Source organism: Microcaecilia unicolor, chromosome 1 (assembly GCF_901765095.1).
Source record: "Microcaecilia unicolor chromosome 1, aMicUni1.1, whole genome shotgun sequence".
Taxonomy (NCBI): domain Eukaryota; kingdom Metazoa; phylum Chordata; class Amphibia; order Gymnophiona; family Siphonopidae; genus Microcaecilia; species Microcaecilia unicolor.
The window spans coordinates 547,977,440-547,997,442 of NC_044031.1; the positions used below are offsets into that span (position 1 = coordinate 547,977,440).

General features: G+C 43.1%; 1 protein-coding gene across 1 annotated transcript in view; it reads right to left on the reverse strand.

The window, feature by feature from the left end:
- Positions 1-20,003, reverse strand: part of STK3 (serine/threonine kinase 3) — a 412,802-nt gene that overhangs the window by 380,726 nt on the left and 12,073 nt on the right. Inside the window, exon 2 of the mRNA XM_030217172.1 lies at positions 2,802-2,882. Coding sequence (XP_030073032.1) covers positions 2,802-2,882 — 81 coding nt within the window. The remainder of the gene's footprint in view (positions 1-2,801; positions 2,883-20,003) is intronic.

The window sequence follows — 20,003 nt, forward strand, 5'->3', positions numbered from 1 at the left end:
ATGTCTTTTCAAATTGTGAAATAGGGCCCCAAACCTTAAGGATCCTCCATGACCACAAGGAAATAAAGGGTAAAAGGTAAAGGGTCATGGATTTGATATACCACCTTTCTGTGAAACAGCCAAAGCGGTTAACATTTATTATATGCAGGTACTTTTTCTATAGTTTATTATACCACTCTAACCAATGTCAGGTTTTAATTATTTATTTATTTTTTCAGAGAAACGCTGCCAGTGCACCATTTTGAATTGTTTTTATAAGACACCAGACTGAATGTTGTTGTGTGCCGAAATTTGTTCTGGAGGGGACCAGCTCCTGAAGAAGGAAACAAAATGGAGACTCTGTCAAGCAGTACCCTATTCTTATTTGTTTGAGCCAAGTTTAAGATAAGTGCCATTTATTCTTTTTTTTTTGGCACTTTTTTCTACTCATTCTGTCAACTGTTATGGTTGTCTTTTGCTGCCATTTAGGATATCTAATATGAACATTTAACAAGGACTGTGAATTGTTTGCATTATATATTTTTTTTTCACAGACACTATCATCATCTGAGTGGAAGCTTCTGTAAGGAGAGCACACTGAATGGCCTATTATTGTGGCAAAACTCATGTTTACCTGTTGGGCTAGATGAGACCTTACTGATGAGCATCCACTATCACATTATAATTTTCAATTGTTATATATATTTTTTTGTTCGCACTCAATATTTTTTGGGCAGGTTTGTCAGTTGTTCTTTTACCACTCTAAATAACAGGCAGAACAGAGCAGTGACCCTAATGGGCTCACAATCTAAGTTTTGCATCTTTCTGAACCAAGAAACATGAAGTCAGAGTCAAGCATTCTGGACTTGCTAAACATGAAGTGAGTCTTAAAGTGCTAGTTTGAATGAGACAATATTTATGGAGTTGAAATAACCAGAGCCGTGAAATTGGCCCCCCAACAACACCTGCTGCACATAGTTTGAGATGGCCTTCAGCCAGTTGTGGCCCCAGAGCCCTCAGAAACCCCATGGGACAGTCCCTCCCAATGTAATGGCCTCAACCAGAGGAAAGTCAGCACCATCTGGCACCTCCACCTCATACCTGGCATGGTCCTCCACTCTGACCATACATTTGCAGGCAGCCACCAAAATGGTTACCGTTCTCGCCAAGGACAAATACCACAGCCAACATTTCCAGAGAAAGGCAAGCGATAGAACTAGAGTACATGAATTGAGGTTAGAGGGAGAGTCAACTTAGGAGTAATGTTAAGGAGCATCTGCTCATGAATGCCTAGAATGCCCACTCAAAGGAGGTGGAGGAGATGGAAATAGCAAAAGAATTCAAGCATGCGTGGGATAAGCACAACGGATTGTTATATGGAAAGAGAATGGAATCAAAACAACTTAGTTACGTTTAAGCAGCAAATTTAGTAGTTGGGATATGAGGCTAGTGCTGGGCAGACTTCTACAATCTGTGTCTTGATTATGGCTAGATAGATCTGGTTGGGCTGGAGCAGGTTTCAATGACAACTTCAGTAGTTGAAAATAAAGCCAGTGTCAAGAAGACCCCTCCAAGCTCAACTGTGGTAAGGACTGTGACCAGCCAGAAGACCCAACCTCAAGGGACACAGACTATGAGAGTCAGACCTAGCAAACAAACCTTGTGCATCAGACCCCAACCTACACCATCTGCTGGAAGTAGAGAACTACAGAAGGCTTCCAGACAGCACCAGCCTTTATATCATTAATGTCACTGGAAGAGTTCAGATTTTCTACCTCAATCTGGTGGTAGAAAGATACAACCCATTAACCTGAACTGGTCTAGAAGGATAACAAGGAAATAAAACATTGAAATAGACATTGAAAAGCCTGACTAAAATCACGAGAAGGGGAAAAAATTACTAAGGCACTCTTGAGAAGAAAAAAAACTGATCTGAAAGAATGCAGTACAATTGCAGCAGCTGAGAGAAAACAGCCCACTGCTCTCAGTGAGAAAACAATGCACCAAGATAAGATCTGCAGGTGCAGAGACACAAACTGCTGCATTTCCACAGAAAGACCTCTGCAGTTTTCCCAAAATGCTCTGGAAATCTATTTTATGTTGGCACCATCTGAAGATGTCATATCTGTATGACTAGCTGGTTCACCTTCATTTTCAATGAATGACATGACAACCATCATATTTAATGACATCTTGAGTAGAACTTATACCCCCACCCCCCGATATTCAGTCAGCAGCAGACAGCATTTTTGTTCACCACCAGCAATAAAACCGGAAATTCAATGCTGGGCCCTGTCCAGGCTTCGGCAAAGAATATCCTCTTTTTTTTTTTTTTTAAGCTGGCCGGCTAGCACATTAATACGTTAATATTCAGACTTAACCAGCCATGGGTCAGTGGATAGAGATAGAGCAGCTATTTATGCAGTCTTATTTATCCACAAATCCTGGCAAGTTACATCTGAATTTCAGAGCGCTCCCAACAGAGCTGGCTTGAAGTTCGGCGCTAACTGATCATTTTCAGCAGCACTAACTCGTAAAGGGCTGCTGAAAATGACTGGATAGCCGCGAACATGCAAATTAACCAGTTGGCGGCCGTTCCCAGCCAGTTAACCTGCTTTGAATATCGGCTGGGTAATTTTTAGCACAAGTCAAACATTTGAAATATAATATTAATGTCAATGTGCCTGCCCATCACAGGAGCTGTCCAGACCATAGTGCTGAACAGCAATGTAACACACTTTAATAAACTGCTATGTTTTTTTAGTCATTCTTATTTTTATAATTTACACAGCCTTTAATCATTTTTCCAGCTTAGTACTTACCCCTCTCCAAGTTTTTCCAAAACATCAAAGACTTCCTCTGGCTGCTTAGTCAAACTGTCTTCACTCAGTTTCTTAAGTTTACTAATAGAACAGAAACAAAAATACGTTATATTAATTCCTACAATCAGATGTTATTTTGTGTCCTACACAAGCTCACTTTGACTGGCCAAATGGTATTACTCATTGAAATTTATCCTAGCAAAGGACATACTAACATAAAGAAAATCACCGTTTCCCTAGTCATTGTTTTTTTTTAATATGTAACTGGTTTGTGTATTTTGTCATCTGTCAAATTTTGTGCTTGTTTTATGACACGTATTGTTTATATTTACATTTGTTAATCACAAAGAGAAAGCGAGTTAGCATGTGGGCTAATAAACAAGGAATAATTATATAGCACACTTCTACAAAACATACGAATGCAGGTTTTGATAATATAGTTTGCAGATATGTAACCTCCAGATTATGAAATAAAGTTTTACCTAGACACAAAAATGTCATTAGGATATAAGCTCCAACACCTTATTATCTGAAAGAAGTTTATGCAAATAGCAGAAAAAAAAGGAAGGCTGATATCAATAACCATAAAATAATCTCTCTTATATGGTGCCCCCATTATGTTTTTGAAGTTTGCTGAACATTATTCACCTGTTAAGAGATGTATAATATATAAATAATCTGAATTCTGTAAAACATTTTCAGCTTCATTCCACTATGCATGCACCTCATTATCCATTTTTCATTTTGCAAGTCTCCCTGATAAACTGTATATGTCTGAAATAAGGCTGTTCCTCCCCTCTCAGTCCCTCTTGCCAACTTCTCACCTCTCACATGCCACTTCCCATACCATTCTCTGCACTCCCTTTTCCTCATCCCCCTCTTTACGCAGATCAGGAGTAGCTTTGCTGTAGGTATAGTTTGTGCAGAGGAGAAATGGAGTAGCAAGATATATATATACTCGCACACAGTAAAAGCAGAAAGTTCTGGCTGCATCTGAGCAGGTGTAACTTTCTGCACTTCTGGGGATTATTCTGGGAGCCTCTTTGATAAAGACACATACACACATATATTGCCTTTATAAAACAGGCAAAAATAGATGCATTTTTTTACATTTTTATAGTTGCTCTTATAAATTTGTCCTCTTAGAGGATAACGTTATAAAGGATTTTCTGTCTGCAAAGCCTGTTTTACATGTTTAAAAATATAAAACTTTTATGAAATTGCACAACTGTATAAGCACATAAAAAGTAGCACCATTTCTGGGAACATAGTTTGAGCAGACCAGAGATACAGTTGCAATATACATGCATATTTTATAAAATATACAAGTACAAGAGTGCAGTATATGTACATAGTTACACTAGCTTCAAAAGCAAGCATGTCTGAATTTGCTTGCTATTGGGGCTGGTTCACAGTGACTAATTTATAACTACTACCACTACTACTAATCATTTCTATAGTACTACTACTACTTAGCATTTCTATAGCGCTGCCAGGGTTACGCAGCGCTGTACAAGTTTAGACAAGGGGAAGGACAGTCCCTGCTCAAGAGAGCTTACAATCTAAAGCACTACTAGACGTACACAATGATGTACACATTATATATAGGTACTTTCTCTATCCATAGGAGGCTCACAATTTACGTTTTTGTACCTGGGGCAATGGAGGGTTAAGTGACTTGCTCAAGGTCACAAGGAGCTGCAGTGGGAATCAAGCCCAGGTTGTCAGGATCAAAGCCCGCTGCCCAGAGACATCTATGATGCCTTTATAAGAAGCAATTTTCTTTTTATTTGATAATATTTTTCTATGAGCCCTGATAGACTAGTCCAGAGATATCAGTTATGCCCCCCCTCCGGCCAGCAGATGGGTAGAGATAGAGAATACAAACACTTCCAGTAACATCATCACTGCTATAACTGCTGGCAGTCCTGGAACTTGCCAGTAACAATGAATGACAAAGTAGACCAATGTAAAAAATAAATAAAAATAGAAGAATGGACCCCATTTTCTATCCTACCTATCTTCCTAACAAGGGCTCAATGCACCCATCAATAACTGATTTCAATATAAAAACGGCACCAGCCAAGGCATCAGGAAACAGAAGTACAGAACCAAAAGTACGGAAACTGGCTCACAGAGAAAAACAGGTAAGGGTCCCTGCAAGAGAGAGCCTGTAGCTTTGAGAATGCAATGACCAGAGCAATAGCCACCATAAAGACCACCTTCAGGGTGAAATCCTGTAGCATGGCGTGCTTCAGCAGCTTAAATGGCTGACCTGGCCTAATCTAGTGGGACTCAAGAAAAGGAAATTACTGATAAGAACCAAATTTCTCCTTATCATCCTTCTAAGACCAGTTCAAATGTATGGGAAATACCGAAGCTTCACACAACAAGATGGGAAGAGGCAGCGGTTGCCATAAGCACAAGCTCCATGAAAGCTCAATCTCTCTTGCCTGGATATTCAACCATGTCTGACAAAGGAATGTAGAGATGACCATCTGGCCACCTTGTCGTCTAACAACTTTATTCACATATCTGCCCATGAAACAGCTTGGGTTGTAGTGAAGTACAAACTATGGCCTTCTGGTGCCAATAGGCCCATCGGAACAAAAGACTAAGTAATTGCCTCCTTGATCCATTTAACTATTGACAACTAGAATACAGCTTCCCCTTTCCAATGACCACTAAAGAGAACAAAAGCTATCCTATTTCCAGATGGTATTGGTCACTTCCAAGTATCTAATAAGCTACCTACATACATCTAACAGCCTGAAAATTCTGTCCTTTCTCCTACACCCTTTCTTTGAAAATGAGATATAGCTGATTCAAATAGAAGGGGAAAACCATCTTTGCCAGAAAGATTGGAACCAAAAGTACAGAAACCGACTCACAGAGAATAACAGGTAAGGGTCCCTGCAAGAGAGAGCCTGCAGCTTTAAGAATGCAAAGACCAGAACAAGTAGCCACCAGAAAGGCCACCTTCAGGGTGAAATCTTGTAGCATGGCATGCTTCAGCAGTTCAAACTGAGCTCCCACTAAGACCCAAAAAAACTGATTGAAACTGCATTGAGGAACCATCTATCTGAAAGCATGCCACAGCTGCTTGACACCCAAAGAAAACAAAAAAAAACATCTGGATGGACCTCTAAGGACTGACTGTCCCTGAATCCAGCCCCAACACGCTAGAGCCACAACCTGAACTTCAAAGAGTTCAAGGGCAAGTCTTTCTCCAGGCCATGTTAAAGAAAGGCTAAAATGAAAGAAATAGCCACCCTACAAGAAGAAATCTCACAACCCGCACACCACTGCTCAAAAACCTTCCAGATCTGAATGTAAGCCAATGACATGGAAGCTCTGCATGCCTTAAGGAACTACTGAGGAGGAATAGCCTTTTCCACATAGCTGCCACCTCTCAAAAGCCAGATTGTAAGACAAAGGGAATCCAGGTCTTGTATTAGTATTGACTCCTGCCATAGTAAACTCTGACTTCTAGGAAGGGCAAGCAGTGGCTCCTCTACTAGATGCATCAGATCTACATACCACATTTTCCTGGGCCAATCAACTACCACGAGCAGGACCTATTAATAATTCTACCCTCCTGAGAATTCTGCAGATCAGGGACCAAGGCAAAAAACACATAAAGAAGTCCTCAATGTGGCCATGCCTGCAGTAGAGCATATATTCCACTGGAACAATGCTCCCTGCAACAACTGAAGAAGCATGGATCTTTGGCATTCTCAAATCTAGAACTGGATGCTTCCATTGATCTGCAATGAGCTGAAAGGCTTTGGGTCCCAGCTCCCACTTACCTGGATCTAGCATAATCCTGTTAAGGGAACTGGCCTTGAGCACACCAACAACCCTGCGTCTCTCCAACTGTGTTCCTCGGCTCAAATGAGCCAGTAATCCAGATACAGGTGAACCATGATACCTTCCTTGCAAAAGGGTGGCTGCCACAACCACCATCAACTTGGAGGAGGTTTGAGGTGTCACAGTGAAACCAAACAATAAAGACCAGAATTGAAAATGCTTCCCAAGGACTGCAAAATTAATGAAAATTTTTATCCCATTCCAGAAACAGAATGCTTCTGTGAAATCCGAAGAGAAGAAGGAACTCCCCTTTCCTGACCACCTCAATCATGGATCTCAAGTCTCTCTATATAAAGCTGTAAGACCCTGAAGCCTGAACTGACATCTTTTAGATCAAGGATGCCCCCAAAACAAGCCTCCTTCTTCAGGACCACAAAATAGATTGAGTATTAACTCTAGCCCTGCTCCTCCACTATGATGAGAGTCTCCACCTTCAACTGAAGAAGCCTCACTATAACTGATTCCACCACTTGGTTTTCAAACTCTGAGCCACAAAGTGCTGAGAAGGGCAAAACACACTTGAAGGACGGTCATCGCTCACCAATTCAAGTAATCATTCATCCATTATCCGGAACCACTCCAGAGCAAACAAAGAGGCCCCCCATAGGGGTCACAATGGAATGCATCTATTGCATCTCATTGGGAGGCATGAGCCCCTCCGAATGATAGGCGTTTGCCTCTCTCATCTTCCCCTCATTCCAGCTTCTCAAGCAACCATCATGCATCCTTAAGATGAGACCAATCCTGGGCTGACTTAATCATGGACCTGGACCTCTCCTCAGGATGCAACTGCAGCTTCGCTTCCGCCAAATCCTCACCAAACAATAGTTTCCCCTTAAATGGAGGTTTGCTAACTCAAGACTTGCAACTGATGTTTGCCACCCTGCTAAGTAACCACAATCATTGTCTCAACACCACCACTGAGGCTACTGAACAGAAGACAACACACACATCAGATCATAGAGATCATCAGCCAGAGAGACCAAAGCCAACTCAAGATGTGTACCACCAGCACAATAAGGCTTAAGCAATACAGACTCCACACTTGGCCAGCTGAATGCCCATGGCACATGAACCGAAGACCTATAACAGCAAGATCTCAAGCTTTTTATCCTAAGTATCTTTAAAGGTGGCCCCAGGGCTGGACCAAGAGTATTGCATTCCCTAGGTGAACCTTCAGTCATCTATCCCTCCAGTGCAGTTCAAAGGCCTAGCACCTCCCCTCCCTCCCCACAAGTTCACCTTCTACCCTTGTCTTCCCCATATCCCCCATATCATCTCCCCTTCCCCTCTCTACTTTTTGATCCCCAGAATGCCAGCATCTCCCCTTAACCTCTAATCACCACCCCCCTCCCCACTTGGTCAACAATTCATCTCCCCTTCCCTATTCCCACCCCATGTCCAGCTTCTCTCCTTCTTCCCACTCTGCTACTGGGCCACTGCTGAGCACCTCCACCCCCAACTCCTCCTATGTTGCCCTGAGCTTAAACAAGATTTTTCACTGTGCAGACACTGTAAGTACAGGCCTGCACTGAAGTGTTGCCTTGTACTGCCCTCTCTAACAGGTCATGTGCTTCAGACAGGGGCAGGAAAAGGCAGCACTTGTAAGGACATGCCTGCACTGAGGACACGCACGGCATTCACTCCCCCCTCCTTCCAGCATCCAATTTGATATAATTCGTGAAAGTGCATTCTCATATGCTGCCCTTAAATTGTGGAACATTCTACAGATTAGTATTAGATCACAACTCACACTCTCCTCTTTCAAGAAGTTGCTCAAAACCTGATTCTTTACTGGTGCTTTCTCTGAATAAAATTTTTATTTTTTTTTCTTTCTCCTCTTGCATTACTTCTCTCTAAATTTTATTGTTAACTGCTTCAATATTTCTTTGCGATTAGCAATATATCAAATGTCTATAAGTAAGGGGTTTTTTAAATAATTAATTAAGTTCAGTACTGGTGTATGTGGAGACGGGGGCAGCAGCAGAAGGCCCAGCAGTGGAACGTTTTCAGCTTACTGCTGTTTCAGGCTCAGAATATACTGAGGCATATTTTCAAAGCACTTTGTAAGTCTAAGTGCTTTGAAAATGAGCCTCACTGCATCACATTGTGGTTCACAAAAAGGCATGTAAAAAAATAAAGGTCAAGCACAAGTTATATTTGACTAACTTAACACATTTATAAGTTGAGCATAACTTTCAAAAACTATTTGTGCATTTCCAGTTCTACTTCAATTCACATTATTTTCAGGTAGGGGAAGGAAAAGGGGATGGGATTTGACATACCACCTTTCTGTGGTTACAATCAAAGCGGTTTACATATTATATACAGGTACTTATTTTGTACCTGGGGTAATGGAGGGTTAAGCAACTTGCCCAGAGTCAAAAAGAGTTGCGGTGGGAATTGAACCCAGTTCCCCTGGTTCTCAAGTCACTCCTCCCTATGTGCCTACACTAAATAACTCACAATTTAGGTGGGCACCTGAGGCAAAGGGAGAAACTGATTTGCCCAAGGTCATGGGGTATGTCAGTGGAAGAGTGGGATTTGAACCCTGTTTTTCCTATTCCATGGCCATTACTCAAACTCAGTGATTCCCAAACTCTCTTCAGAGGTTCCTCAAGAAATCAGATTGTACAATTTGTCTGTATGAATATATATATATATATATATATATATATATATATATATATATATATATATATATATATATATATATTTACATAAATTGAGGTGTCCTCAGTGTATGAAAAAATATTTTAGGGGTTCCACCATAGTAAAAAGTTTGGGAATCATTGCTTCACCCCTTTCCATCTATCAGGTCATTGCAGAATAAAATAAGGACTGTGTTGCTGAATTACAGGTTGTATTATTTTTAGATGTAATTACTCACCTTTACAAACTGCACTCAAACCAAGTTCTAATTCAGGTACTATGATTATTGCCCAGTCCAAGGGGTCTTACAATCTAAGTTGTACCTTTTGGGCAATATATACAGGGTGAAGTGATTTGCCCATGGTCTTAACGAAGGATTTGAACCCTGGCGCTCAGCCCACAACTCTAACCACTAGGTTTGTTTTCAAAAGTTTATAATAACTAATTCTGTACTAAGAGACAACAGCTCTCATAGGCCACTCACAAATGTATTTAGACCCCTGAAAAGGGCTATCATCTACAACTTGTTTGTTGACCTTTACATATGTTTCAATCATTTTTATTAGGGAACAGCAAATTATTCTGTAATAAAGGTAATAAGCAATAAAAAAATATAAATCCACACCCACCCCCCCCCCTCCCCATCCCAGGCAAAATGCCTTACAAGGCTAGAGAGAGCATATCATAGCATGGAGAAAAGATAAAAGTTAAGGTCAAAAATTCAACAAAACACCTACAAGCCTTATGAGGCAAGGTCAACTAGAAGGACTCCAAGACTATAAGAAAAGTTTGTCCCTTGGGACTACTAATATTCTCCATTCTGAGTCGCTCCATACACAATTGTTTTATCAAGTAAGACCTCCGATGTTGGAAAGAAGGGGAGGTTGGCTGTATCCAGGCATGCAAAATAGTTTTAATGCCAAATAAAAGGGAAAACTGTGAAAAAAAATTAAAAATGTTTTAAAAAGCTTAAATCCACCAGGACAGGATCACTCAATACATATTTTACAAACAGATTAAGTGGGTCCAAGGTAATCATACAAGACCATAACTTATGAAGGGTCTGAAGTAAAACAGTCCAGAACATCTGAATCTGTGAACAGTGGCAAAATATGTGACCTAAACTCACATTTCCCTCTCCACACATAGGCCAGTTCCTTCTTGTCGCCAGACCAGCTCTGTGAGGAGAAATATAAAGCATAGTGCAAATTTATAGTTTCATTTTGCTGTTCATTATCCACATGTTTAGGAATATGGATGATGCCCTAGAGCAACTGAGAACAGACTACACAAGAGACATCATGGATCCAAGACACTGCTAACGCTGTACAGTCTATGTCAGCGGTGGTGTCCTGCAAATGGCGGTGATGAAAGGTCAAGGGAACATTCTGTTGTGCCCTCAATGTCAAAGAATCAGTAAAAGTGTCCTGGATGTCATCCGTCAAATCTGTCTATAGAAGCATGGAAAGCAGGGCAGGCTCAGGGAACTGTGGCACCCTGAGCCAACTTTTGGTTTGGCATGCCCCTCAATGGCATGTGCCCCCCCCCCCAGGTGATCCCCCACCCCCAGCCTACCTTTAAAGGCAGTTTTCCCCTCCTGAATACTGAGGGTGTTTCACCTAATACTATCCACATCAGCCTCTGTGTTTTCCCTCAGCCGTACCCCTGTGGAAAGGGAAAGGGAAGGGAAATTGGACTTGATATACCGCCTTTCTGAGGGTTTTGCAACTACATTCAAAGCGGTTTACATACATTCAGGTACTTATTTTGTACCAGGGGGCAATGGAGGGTTAAGTGACTTGCCCAGAGTCACAAGGAACTGCAGTGGGAATCAAACTCAATTAAAATTATGTCAAAGGAGGAGCAGGGCGCAGCAAAAGGAAGACACCAGAACTGATAGGGATAGTATTAAGTGAAATGATGTTTGGGTGGGGAAAACTGCCAGCAGAAAAGCTGGGTTACCACAAACAGACATTAAAGACATTACTGATGTCAAAAATCCACACTGGTGATATAGCCAGCGCCAAACTGGCAGCCAGCCTGGTAGACATGAAAAATTTGAAAAATATCAGGAATCAAGGGGTGAGTACCATGTAAAATATGGCTCAGGTATATCTAGGGGATCAGTCCAGCTTCCATAGACGTAACAGAGAAACGCTCCATTCCTCGAAGCAGATCGTGAAGACATATCATGATGCATGCCATTGTCAAGTAATGAATATTGAGCAAACTCATGCCTCCATGTAATTTGAGCTTCTGTAGAACCGTAATCTGAAGCCTAAGTCTCTTCCTCTTCCGCAAAAATGTCTGCAGAAGCTACTACTACTACTTATCATTTCTAAACTGCTACTAGACGTACGCAGGGCTGTACACTCGAACATGAAGAGACAGCCCCTGCTCGACAGAGCTTACTACTACTACTACTATTACTACTACTATTTAGCATTTCTATAGCGCTACAAGGCATACGCAGCGCTGTACAAACATAGAAGAAAGACAGTCCCTGCTCAAAGAGCTTACAGTCTAATAGACAAAAAATAAATAAAGTAAGCAAATCAAATCAATTAATGTGAACGGGAAGGAAGAGAGGAGGGGGTAGGTGGAGGCGAGTGGTTACAAGTGGTTACGAGTCAAAAGCAATGTCAAAGAGGTGGGTTTTCAGTCTAGATTTAAAGGTGGCCAAGGATGGGGCAAGACGTAGGGGCTCAGGAAGTTTATTCCAGGCGTAGGGTGCAGCGAGACAGAAGGCGCGAAGTCTGGAGTTGGCAGTAGTGGAGAAGGGAACAGATAAGAAGGATTTATCCATGGAGCGGAGTGCACGGGAAGGGGTGTAGGGAAGGACGAGTGTGGAGAGATACTGGGGAGCAGCAGAGTGAGTACATTTATAGGTTAGTAGAAGAAGTTTGAACAGGATGCGAAAACGGATAGGGAGCCAGTGAAGGGTCTTGAGGAGAGGGGTAGTATGAGTAAAGCGACCCTGGCGGAAGATGAGACGGGCAGCAGAGTTTTGAACTGACTGGAGAGGGGAGAGGTGACTAAGTGGGAGGCCAGCAAGAAGCAGATTGCAGTAGTCTAAACGAGAGGTGACAAGGGTGTGGATGAGGGTTTTGGTAGAGTGCTCGGAAAGAAAGGGGCGGATTTTACGGATGTTGTAAAGAAAGAAACGACAGGTCTTGGCGGTCTGCTGGATATGAGCAGAGAAGGAGAGAGAAGAGTCAAAGATGACCCCAAGGTTTCGAGCTGAGGAGACAGGGAGAATGAGAGAGCCATCAACAGAAATAGAAAATGGGGGGAGCGGGGAGGTGGGTTTGGGGGGGAAAATGAGAAGCTCGGTTTTGGTCATATTTAATTTCAGGTGGCGTTGAGACATCCAGGCAGCAATGTCAGACAAGCACGCTGAAACTTTGGTTTGGATGCAAGGTGAGATATCAGGGGTAGAAAGGTAGATTTGGGAGTCATCAGCATAGAGGTGGTAGGAAAAGCCATGGGATGAGATTAATGAACCAAGGGAAGAAGTGTAGATAGAAAAGAGGAGGGGACCAAGAACAGAACCCTGGGGTACGCCGACAGGCAGAGGGATAGAAGTAGAAGAGGATCCACCAGAGTGAACACTAAAGGTGCGGAGGGAGAGGTAGGAAGAGAACCAGGAAAGGACAGAGCCCTGGAATCCAAGTGAGGACAGGGTATCGAGAAGTATGCTGTGATCGACAGTGTCAAAAGCAGCGGAAAGATCAAGAAGAATGAGGATGGAATATTGACCTCTGGATTTAGCCAGTAATAGGTCATTGGAGACTTTAGTAAGCGCAGTTTCGGTTGAGTGGAGAGGGCGAAAACCAGATTGTAATGGGTCAAGAATAGCATGTGAGGAGAGAAAATCAAGGCAGCGGCGGTGAACAGCACGCTCAAGTAATTTGGAGAGAAAAGGAAGGAGGGAGATGGGTCGGTAATTAGAGGGACAAGTAGGGTCAAGTGAAGGCTTCTTAAGGAGAGGTGTGACCACAGCATGTTTAAAGGCAGCAGGGACAGTCGCAGTGGAAAGTGAGAGGTTGAGAATGTGACAGATAAAAGGAATAAGAGTAGGAGAGATGGCATTAAGAAGGTGGGTGGGAATGGGATCAGAGGAACAGGTGGTACATTTTGAGGAAGAAAGGAGAAGTGTAGTTTCCTCAATAGTAACTTCAGGAAAGGAGGAAAGGGAATGAGGGGAAGGAGAGAGAGGGGAACGGACTAGTGGAGGGAGAGCTGGTGAGGTAGAGAAAGCAAGGTTTATCTTTTGAACCTTGTTGTGAAAGAATTCAGCAAGGGTCTGAGGAGATAGTGAAGGGGGAGTTGGGGGAGGGGGCACCTTGAGGAGAGAGTTCAATGTGGTGAAGAGAAGTCGAGGATTAGAGCCAAGAGAGTTGGTCAGTTGGATATAATAATCCTGTTTGGCACGTAAAAGAGCAGATTGGAAGGAGGTCAGCATGAACTTAAAGTGTAAGAAATCAGCAAGGGCCCGAGATTTCCGCCAGAGGCGTTCGGCGGAGCGGGTACAGGAACGTACAATCTAATTAGGACAGACAAACAGGACAAACAAGAGATAAGGGAATATTAAAGTGAGGATGATAAAATAAGGGTTCTGAACAAGTGAATAAGGGTTAGGAGTTAAAAGCTGCATCAAAAAGGTGGGCTTTTAGCTTAGATTTGAAGACAGCCAGAGATGGAGCTTGACGTACCAGCTCAAGAAGTCTATTCCAGGCATATATGGTGCAGCAAGATAAAAGGAACAGAGTCTGGAGTTAGCAGTGGAGGAGAAGGGTGCAGATAAGAGAGATTTACCCAGTGAACGGAGTTCCCGGGGAGGAATTTGAACTGTATGCGGAAACGGATAGGAAGCCAGTGAAGTGACTTGAGGAGAGGGTTAATATGAGCATAACGACACTGGCGGAATATTAGTCGTGAAGCCTGTGAAGCAATCGCTCACAAAACAAACAATGTACAACAAACAGGGTACCAGGAGCATATTGAAAAGATGAATATGACCCCATAAGGATAAGGGTGACAACATTAAGGTGGTATAGAGCAGACAGGTCCACAGAAGGTAACCCCTAAATAATGCAACATCTTATCCTCCCACTGCAAAGGGAAGTGCCCTGGCCAAGTCGTATGCACATCCAGGAATATTGGGAGAGTCATGGACTTCACAAGATTTAATGTAAATCCCGACGTCCTCTCAAAGGTCTCTATTAAACACAACAGTGGTGGCAGCAACGACTGAGGACTGGTAAGCAAGAGAAAAAGATCATCTACAAAAGCTAACACCTTAAGTTCTTGCGTGGCTACCAGCACTCCCCTAATCGTACGATCTCGGGTTATTCGACGAAGCAAAGGCTCCAAGCTCAAAAGAAATAACAGTGGTGAAAGCGGGTACCCTTGATGAGTGACACAATGGATGGAAAAAAGAGAGATGCACTCCCCATTCACTAAGATCTGGGCTCACGGATACCATAAAGTGCAGATATGGCATTGTAAAACCACCCGCTAAAACCTACTCATGATAACACTGAAAACATGTGAGACCAGATAACCTTGTCAAAGGCTTTTTCTGCATCCAGACTAATTGCCAAAGCCGGGATATTCCACAACTTACAGGAAGCCATGGCTAGTAATATTTTCTACATATTATGAACTGACTGTCTTGATGAACAAAACCAGTTTGCTCTGCACCAATCAAGGTCGGAATATATGGTGCCAACCGATTCACCAAATGTTTTTCCAGGAGCTTCACATCGTTTAATAAGAAGATTGGCCGATAAAAATCAACTGCCTGTCTCAGCTTCCCTGGCTTGGGAATTAGAGTGATAAGAGCTACATTAGCATGGAGCGGAAAAGCCTTAGCCTCTATAACAGCGTGGAAGAAGTCTAAAAGTGTCCCTACAAGTGAGACCTTGCATGATTTTGTAGAAGGCCCCAGAATAGCCATCCACACCTGAAGCTGAACAGGCGCAAAGACTTAATGACCTCTTGAATTGTTTTAGCTTGTAAAGGCGCATTCAAGATATCTATTGCCTCCTGGGATAACAACGGCAAAGCTGCTTGATCCAAAAAATCCTGAGAAAAGCTCTCTGTGGTGGACTCAGAGCCACATAAAGTGACTGAAAATGGTCCACAAAAATTTGGGCAATGCAGTCACTACGATTAATAAGGTTCCCTGAGGGATCCTTCAGCGTAGAAACAGTGCGAAAGCCTCCCCAAGACTTAACCACTTGAGCAAGTGCCGACCCACCTTATTCCCATATCTATGAAATTTATACCATTGATACACTGTACTGCGAGTAGTCTCCTCATGAATAAAACTATCTAAAACTACTTGGGTTGATCCTTATGAACCTTAGTAGGAGAGCGTGTTGTCACATCCGTCGCTCCCTCTGGCTGCTCCTCCACGGGAAGCAGGAGCCGGCGTCCGCCACGATGAAGGCCGGCTTTCTTGAAGCCACGGCGGGGAGCCGGGGCTCGCCGTGGTGATGGCCGCCCAGTCTGGGGCCGAGGCCAGCAATCGCGGCTGCTGGACTCTCGATCGCCGGCTATGGGGGCTGTGTTAGCGCCAGTAGGGGAAATGGCACCGAGGCGCAATGGCCGGCGTCTCCTTCACTCTCGGGCGCGGGAACCCGAAGCTCCGCCTCAGAGGAGTTAGATTGGGAGGCCAGTACAGAAGTCCCGCCTGGGAGGTCGGACAGAGCCAATCAGAAGGGTTCTATCGATAACCAGGTTCTGATTGGCCGGCTATATCTACAGGGGCTGGGCGGTTGAATGCTGAACAGTATTTAAGGCGCGGGCCTGAGATAGGACATTGCTTCAGGTTCTGTTTCCCGAGGCCAGTCTCCGTTTGTTCCTGTGCTCAGTTGGTTTCCTTGTGCTTCTGGTTTTGACTTTTGGACTGTTCCTGGTTTTCTCTGCTAGCCGCCTGCCTTGACCTCTTGCCTGATTCTGACTACGCTGTTAGCTGCCTGCCCTGAACCGTTGCCTGTTATTGGACGTCTCCATTTTCCATCTGCCCTCATCTCTCCTGGTTCCAGTCCGGGTCAGTTCGTCAACCCCGCGGTTCCTGAAGTCCCGTTGACCGCCTGCAGCTGGGGGCTCAACCCTTGGTGAACGGCGGTCGCCACGGGTGAAGACTTGGGGTTGCACGGCTGTCCTTTGAGGTCCTTTGGGGCCTTGCGGGACCTAAGGGCTCACCAACCTTGCGAACAAGACACGTGTACAGTCCCGCTGTGCCTGCCACAATTGACATTATAACTACATGATATTTGCTGCAAGCTTTTTCCACAGCAAACTTGTGTAAGCAATGATGTTGCCACAAAGTATCACCCTTGCCATGTCCCCAAATAATTGAGCCTGATCTTTATGCGTCACAAAGTCTTCCCACCATTCAAGCAAATAATGTTGAAAGTCTGGCTTGTGCATTAGGCAGGTAGGAAAATGCCAGCCTGGAGTTGCCTGATAGTGTGAAGGCGCCGCTAACATTATACAAACTATAGAGTGATCCAATATCGCCTCAAGGCCCACTACCGCCAATTGCACAGATGCAAACAGGCCCCAAGTCACGAAAACATAATCAAGATGAGACAAGGTATCATGGGCTCTAGATCTATGGGTGAAATAGAGTTTGGTGGGGTGCCTGAGCTGCCAAGCATCCACCAGGTCAAGAGCCTGTGTAAAAGAAGCAAGCACCCGTCTATCCACCCTTCCTGAACCTAATGTAGAGCGCAGGACTTTACAGTCAACAGAGGGGTCCATCACTAGATTTGTATCACCAACAACTAATATGTTTTTATCTGAAAATGGCAAAAGGCATTGTAAAATTTCAGGAGAGAAGGAACTATCAAAGGGAGGACCATAAACCCCCAAAAGATATAACTCTCTGCTCTGCACCCACAAATGCAAAAGTATGTATCGCCCAAGGGGCATCTGCAAAAACAAGCTTCGCTCTGCATGATAATGTTTTTCTAAAAAGTACCGCTATGCCCCCCTCCTGGCACCCGATAAGATATAGAACACTTCCTCTACCCAGTGTCTCGAGTTTTTATTGCTCAGCATCAGTGAGTCGAGTCTCTTGAATATAGGCAATATCACTTACAAAACGATTAAGGGCGGTCAAGATTTTAGACCTCTTGATTGGCAAAGTGATGCCTCCCACATTCCAGGAGGTAAACTTACACATGGCTAGCCGCCATCTTCACAGTCAACCAAGAGATCCAAAAGCACACTGTAGGAAGTATAAAGAACCCAGGAATGCCCAGCATCAAGCCCCAAGAACATTATTTATAGGGAAACCCACTAGCACATCCACCCTCCAAAGCTCAGTACACAAAGCAAAGCAAACTACAAGAGTTTCCCACTCCAGCAAATTCTCAACCTGATATATAACACTGACCCCAGCCACAAATGCCACCCCACTTTCCCCCAGCATACTGCAAAAGGCTCCTTCTCACCCTCCCCACCTCAGCCACCCTTCCACCTGCTACCACTCCCTTCACCCTCCCCACCACCACCAACAGTAACCACACATACATTCGGCCGAGAACCAAAGATCACGTGTTTTACAAAGGGGGTCCCGTGCCCCACTACAGTCAGTGATAGCAAACTACCTCGCTAAGTGAAAACCACAGTAAACCATGTTATAGTACATAAAACAATAATTATTAAATGTCATACAAACCCCTCTACTCCAATTTGAGGGAATTAAATGTGAAAACTTATCCAATACAAACAATAATGGACTGCCTTACAGATAATTTAGAACATCCAATTAATAAATACTGTAGTATAAATCTCTTCTTTCTGCACTGATTTTTCATAAATTAAAATATGGAGGAAAAAGGTCTGTCGTGCTCAGTGACATATGTCAGGGTAAAGTTTTAGTACTGACACAGACTGTCCATCATTATCGACCTAAAAAAACCTCCAAAAGATTTCATTTATTATTATCTATTTTTCATTTTTTATCCCATCAATGATCCTCTGCATATTCACCATATTAAATGAAACTGACATTCATAGTCATGGCATAATATCTTTTATTTATTTATTAATTTAAGATTATCCAATAGCCATTTTTATTTTTTATTTCTATTTATTAGGATTTATTTATCGCCTTTTTGAAAGAATTCACTCAAGGTGGTGTACAGTAAGAATAAATCAAACATAAGCAACAATTACAGCAGTGAAAATATTCAAATAACAATACAAAGTATGGCATAGTATACTACTTACAAAGTCAACACAATATGTAATAGAACATTTTAATAGACAGCGTAGGGTATTAGCAAAGATGGAACATACAGATAGGTAAGAGAGTAAGAGGAGTTAGAAATAAGGTGACTAATTTAAAGAAAGTTGCACATGATATCAGTGAGAAGATTAATTATTATCTCAGCTAGGGTAGGCATGGATAAACATGTCCTGCTGCAGTATGTGCAGCCTGTGTCACTCCCTGTGTGTGTATGTCTGCATGTGTCACTAAGAAGTTAGTTTTGACGATTTTTACTAAAGAAACAACCAGGGTAGAGCCAAGAGTCTTCCACGGGCATTGATAGCTGCTGAGTGACATAATCTTGCGTTGCTTCTATTGAATCGTAGGCTTCCCAACAGCCATTGCGATAGATTTTTAGAGTTGCCAGATAAAGTAACATAAATCTAATATTTTTCTCATGGAGAACTGTACACAGTGGAGTAAATGCCTGTCCTGTAGGGACACGGAGTAATCTTGGAAATTTTTGAAGGAATCTCCACCATACTGGAGAGCGTCTCGTTTTTCACGATAACCTTGCAGAATCTCTCTTTTATGTAAATAGTTATATACCTTTATGATCACAACCCAAGGTCTCCTCCTGCCACCTTGGATCTAACCAATGCAGTGGGTCTGCACAAGGCACAACAGTCCTGCGCTAACCGAAAGTGCAAGAGCCAATGTTCCAAAAAAGAGGGCAGGGACCATTCTGCAATGCTATCAGGAAGGCCAACAATCCTTAGACTGCTGCGGCGGTCGTCAATTTTCTCAGTCTGTTCCTGCAGCTGTTTTTCCAAGTGCTGCTAGCACCACATCGGTGCGATGAGCTGTGTCCTCAATCAAGGACACCCTTTGTTCTAATTCTCCTGTGCATTGATTAGTATCAGCCAAAAGCGTATCCAAATCAGTCTATTGTTCGGAGAGGTGGCCAAGCTTGGGTTCAAATGCACGTTCAATAGCCTCGGTAAGCTGCAAAAGTTGTTGGTCCGTGAACACAAGGCCTGCCAAGGACATGACACCTTCCATTTTGTTATCTACCGGCTGTGATTTTCCTTTTTCACTTTGCTGCTCTTTGCTAGACATTTCACACCCCAAAACGCACAAGTATTTGTCCATGAGGGTTTAACCTGCTGGGGGTGAAATGTGGACTCACTGCAAGGACTTTCTTTGGGTAAAATGTTTATAGATGGGATGTGGGTACCCCGGAGAGGAAGAAACATGTCCTTACCTTCTCATTGTGTCACATGGTCTCGTTGGCCTTTACTTATATATGTATTAAAGGGAACACAACTACCACATTACTTGAAAAAAAAGCATAAAAAGGCACTAGCCTTTCATATTCATCTGGAGATGTCCAAGTAAAGCAACTGTTCAATTTAGTTTAATTTCCAGCATTTATAGTCCACTTTACC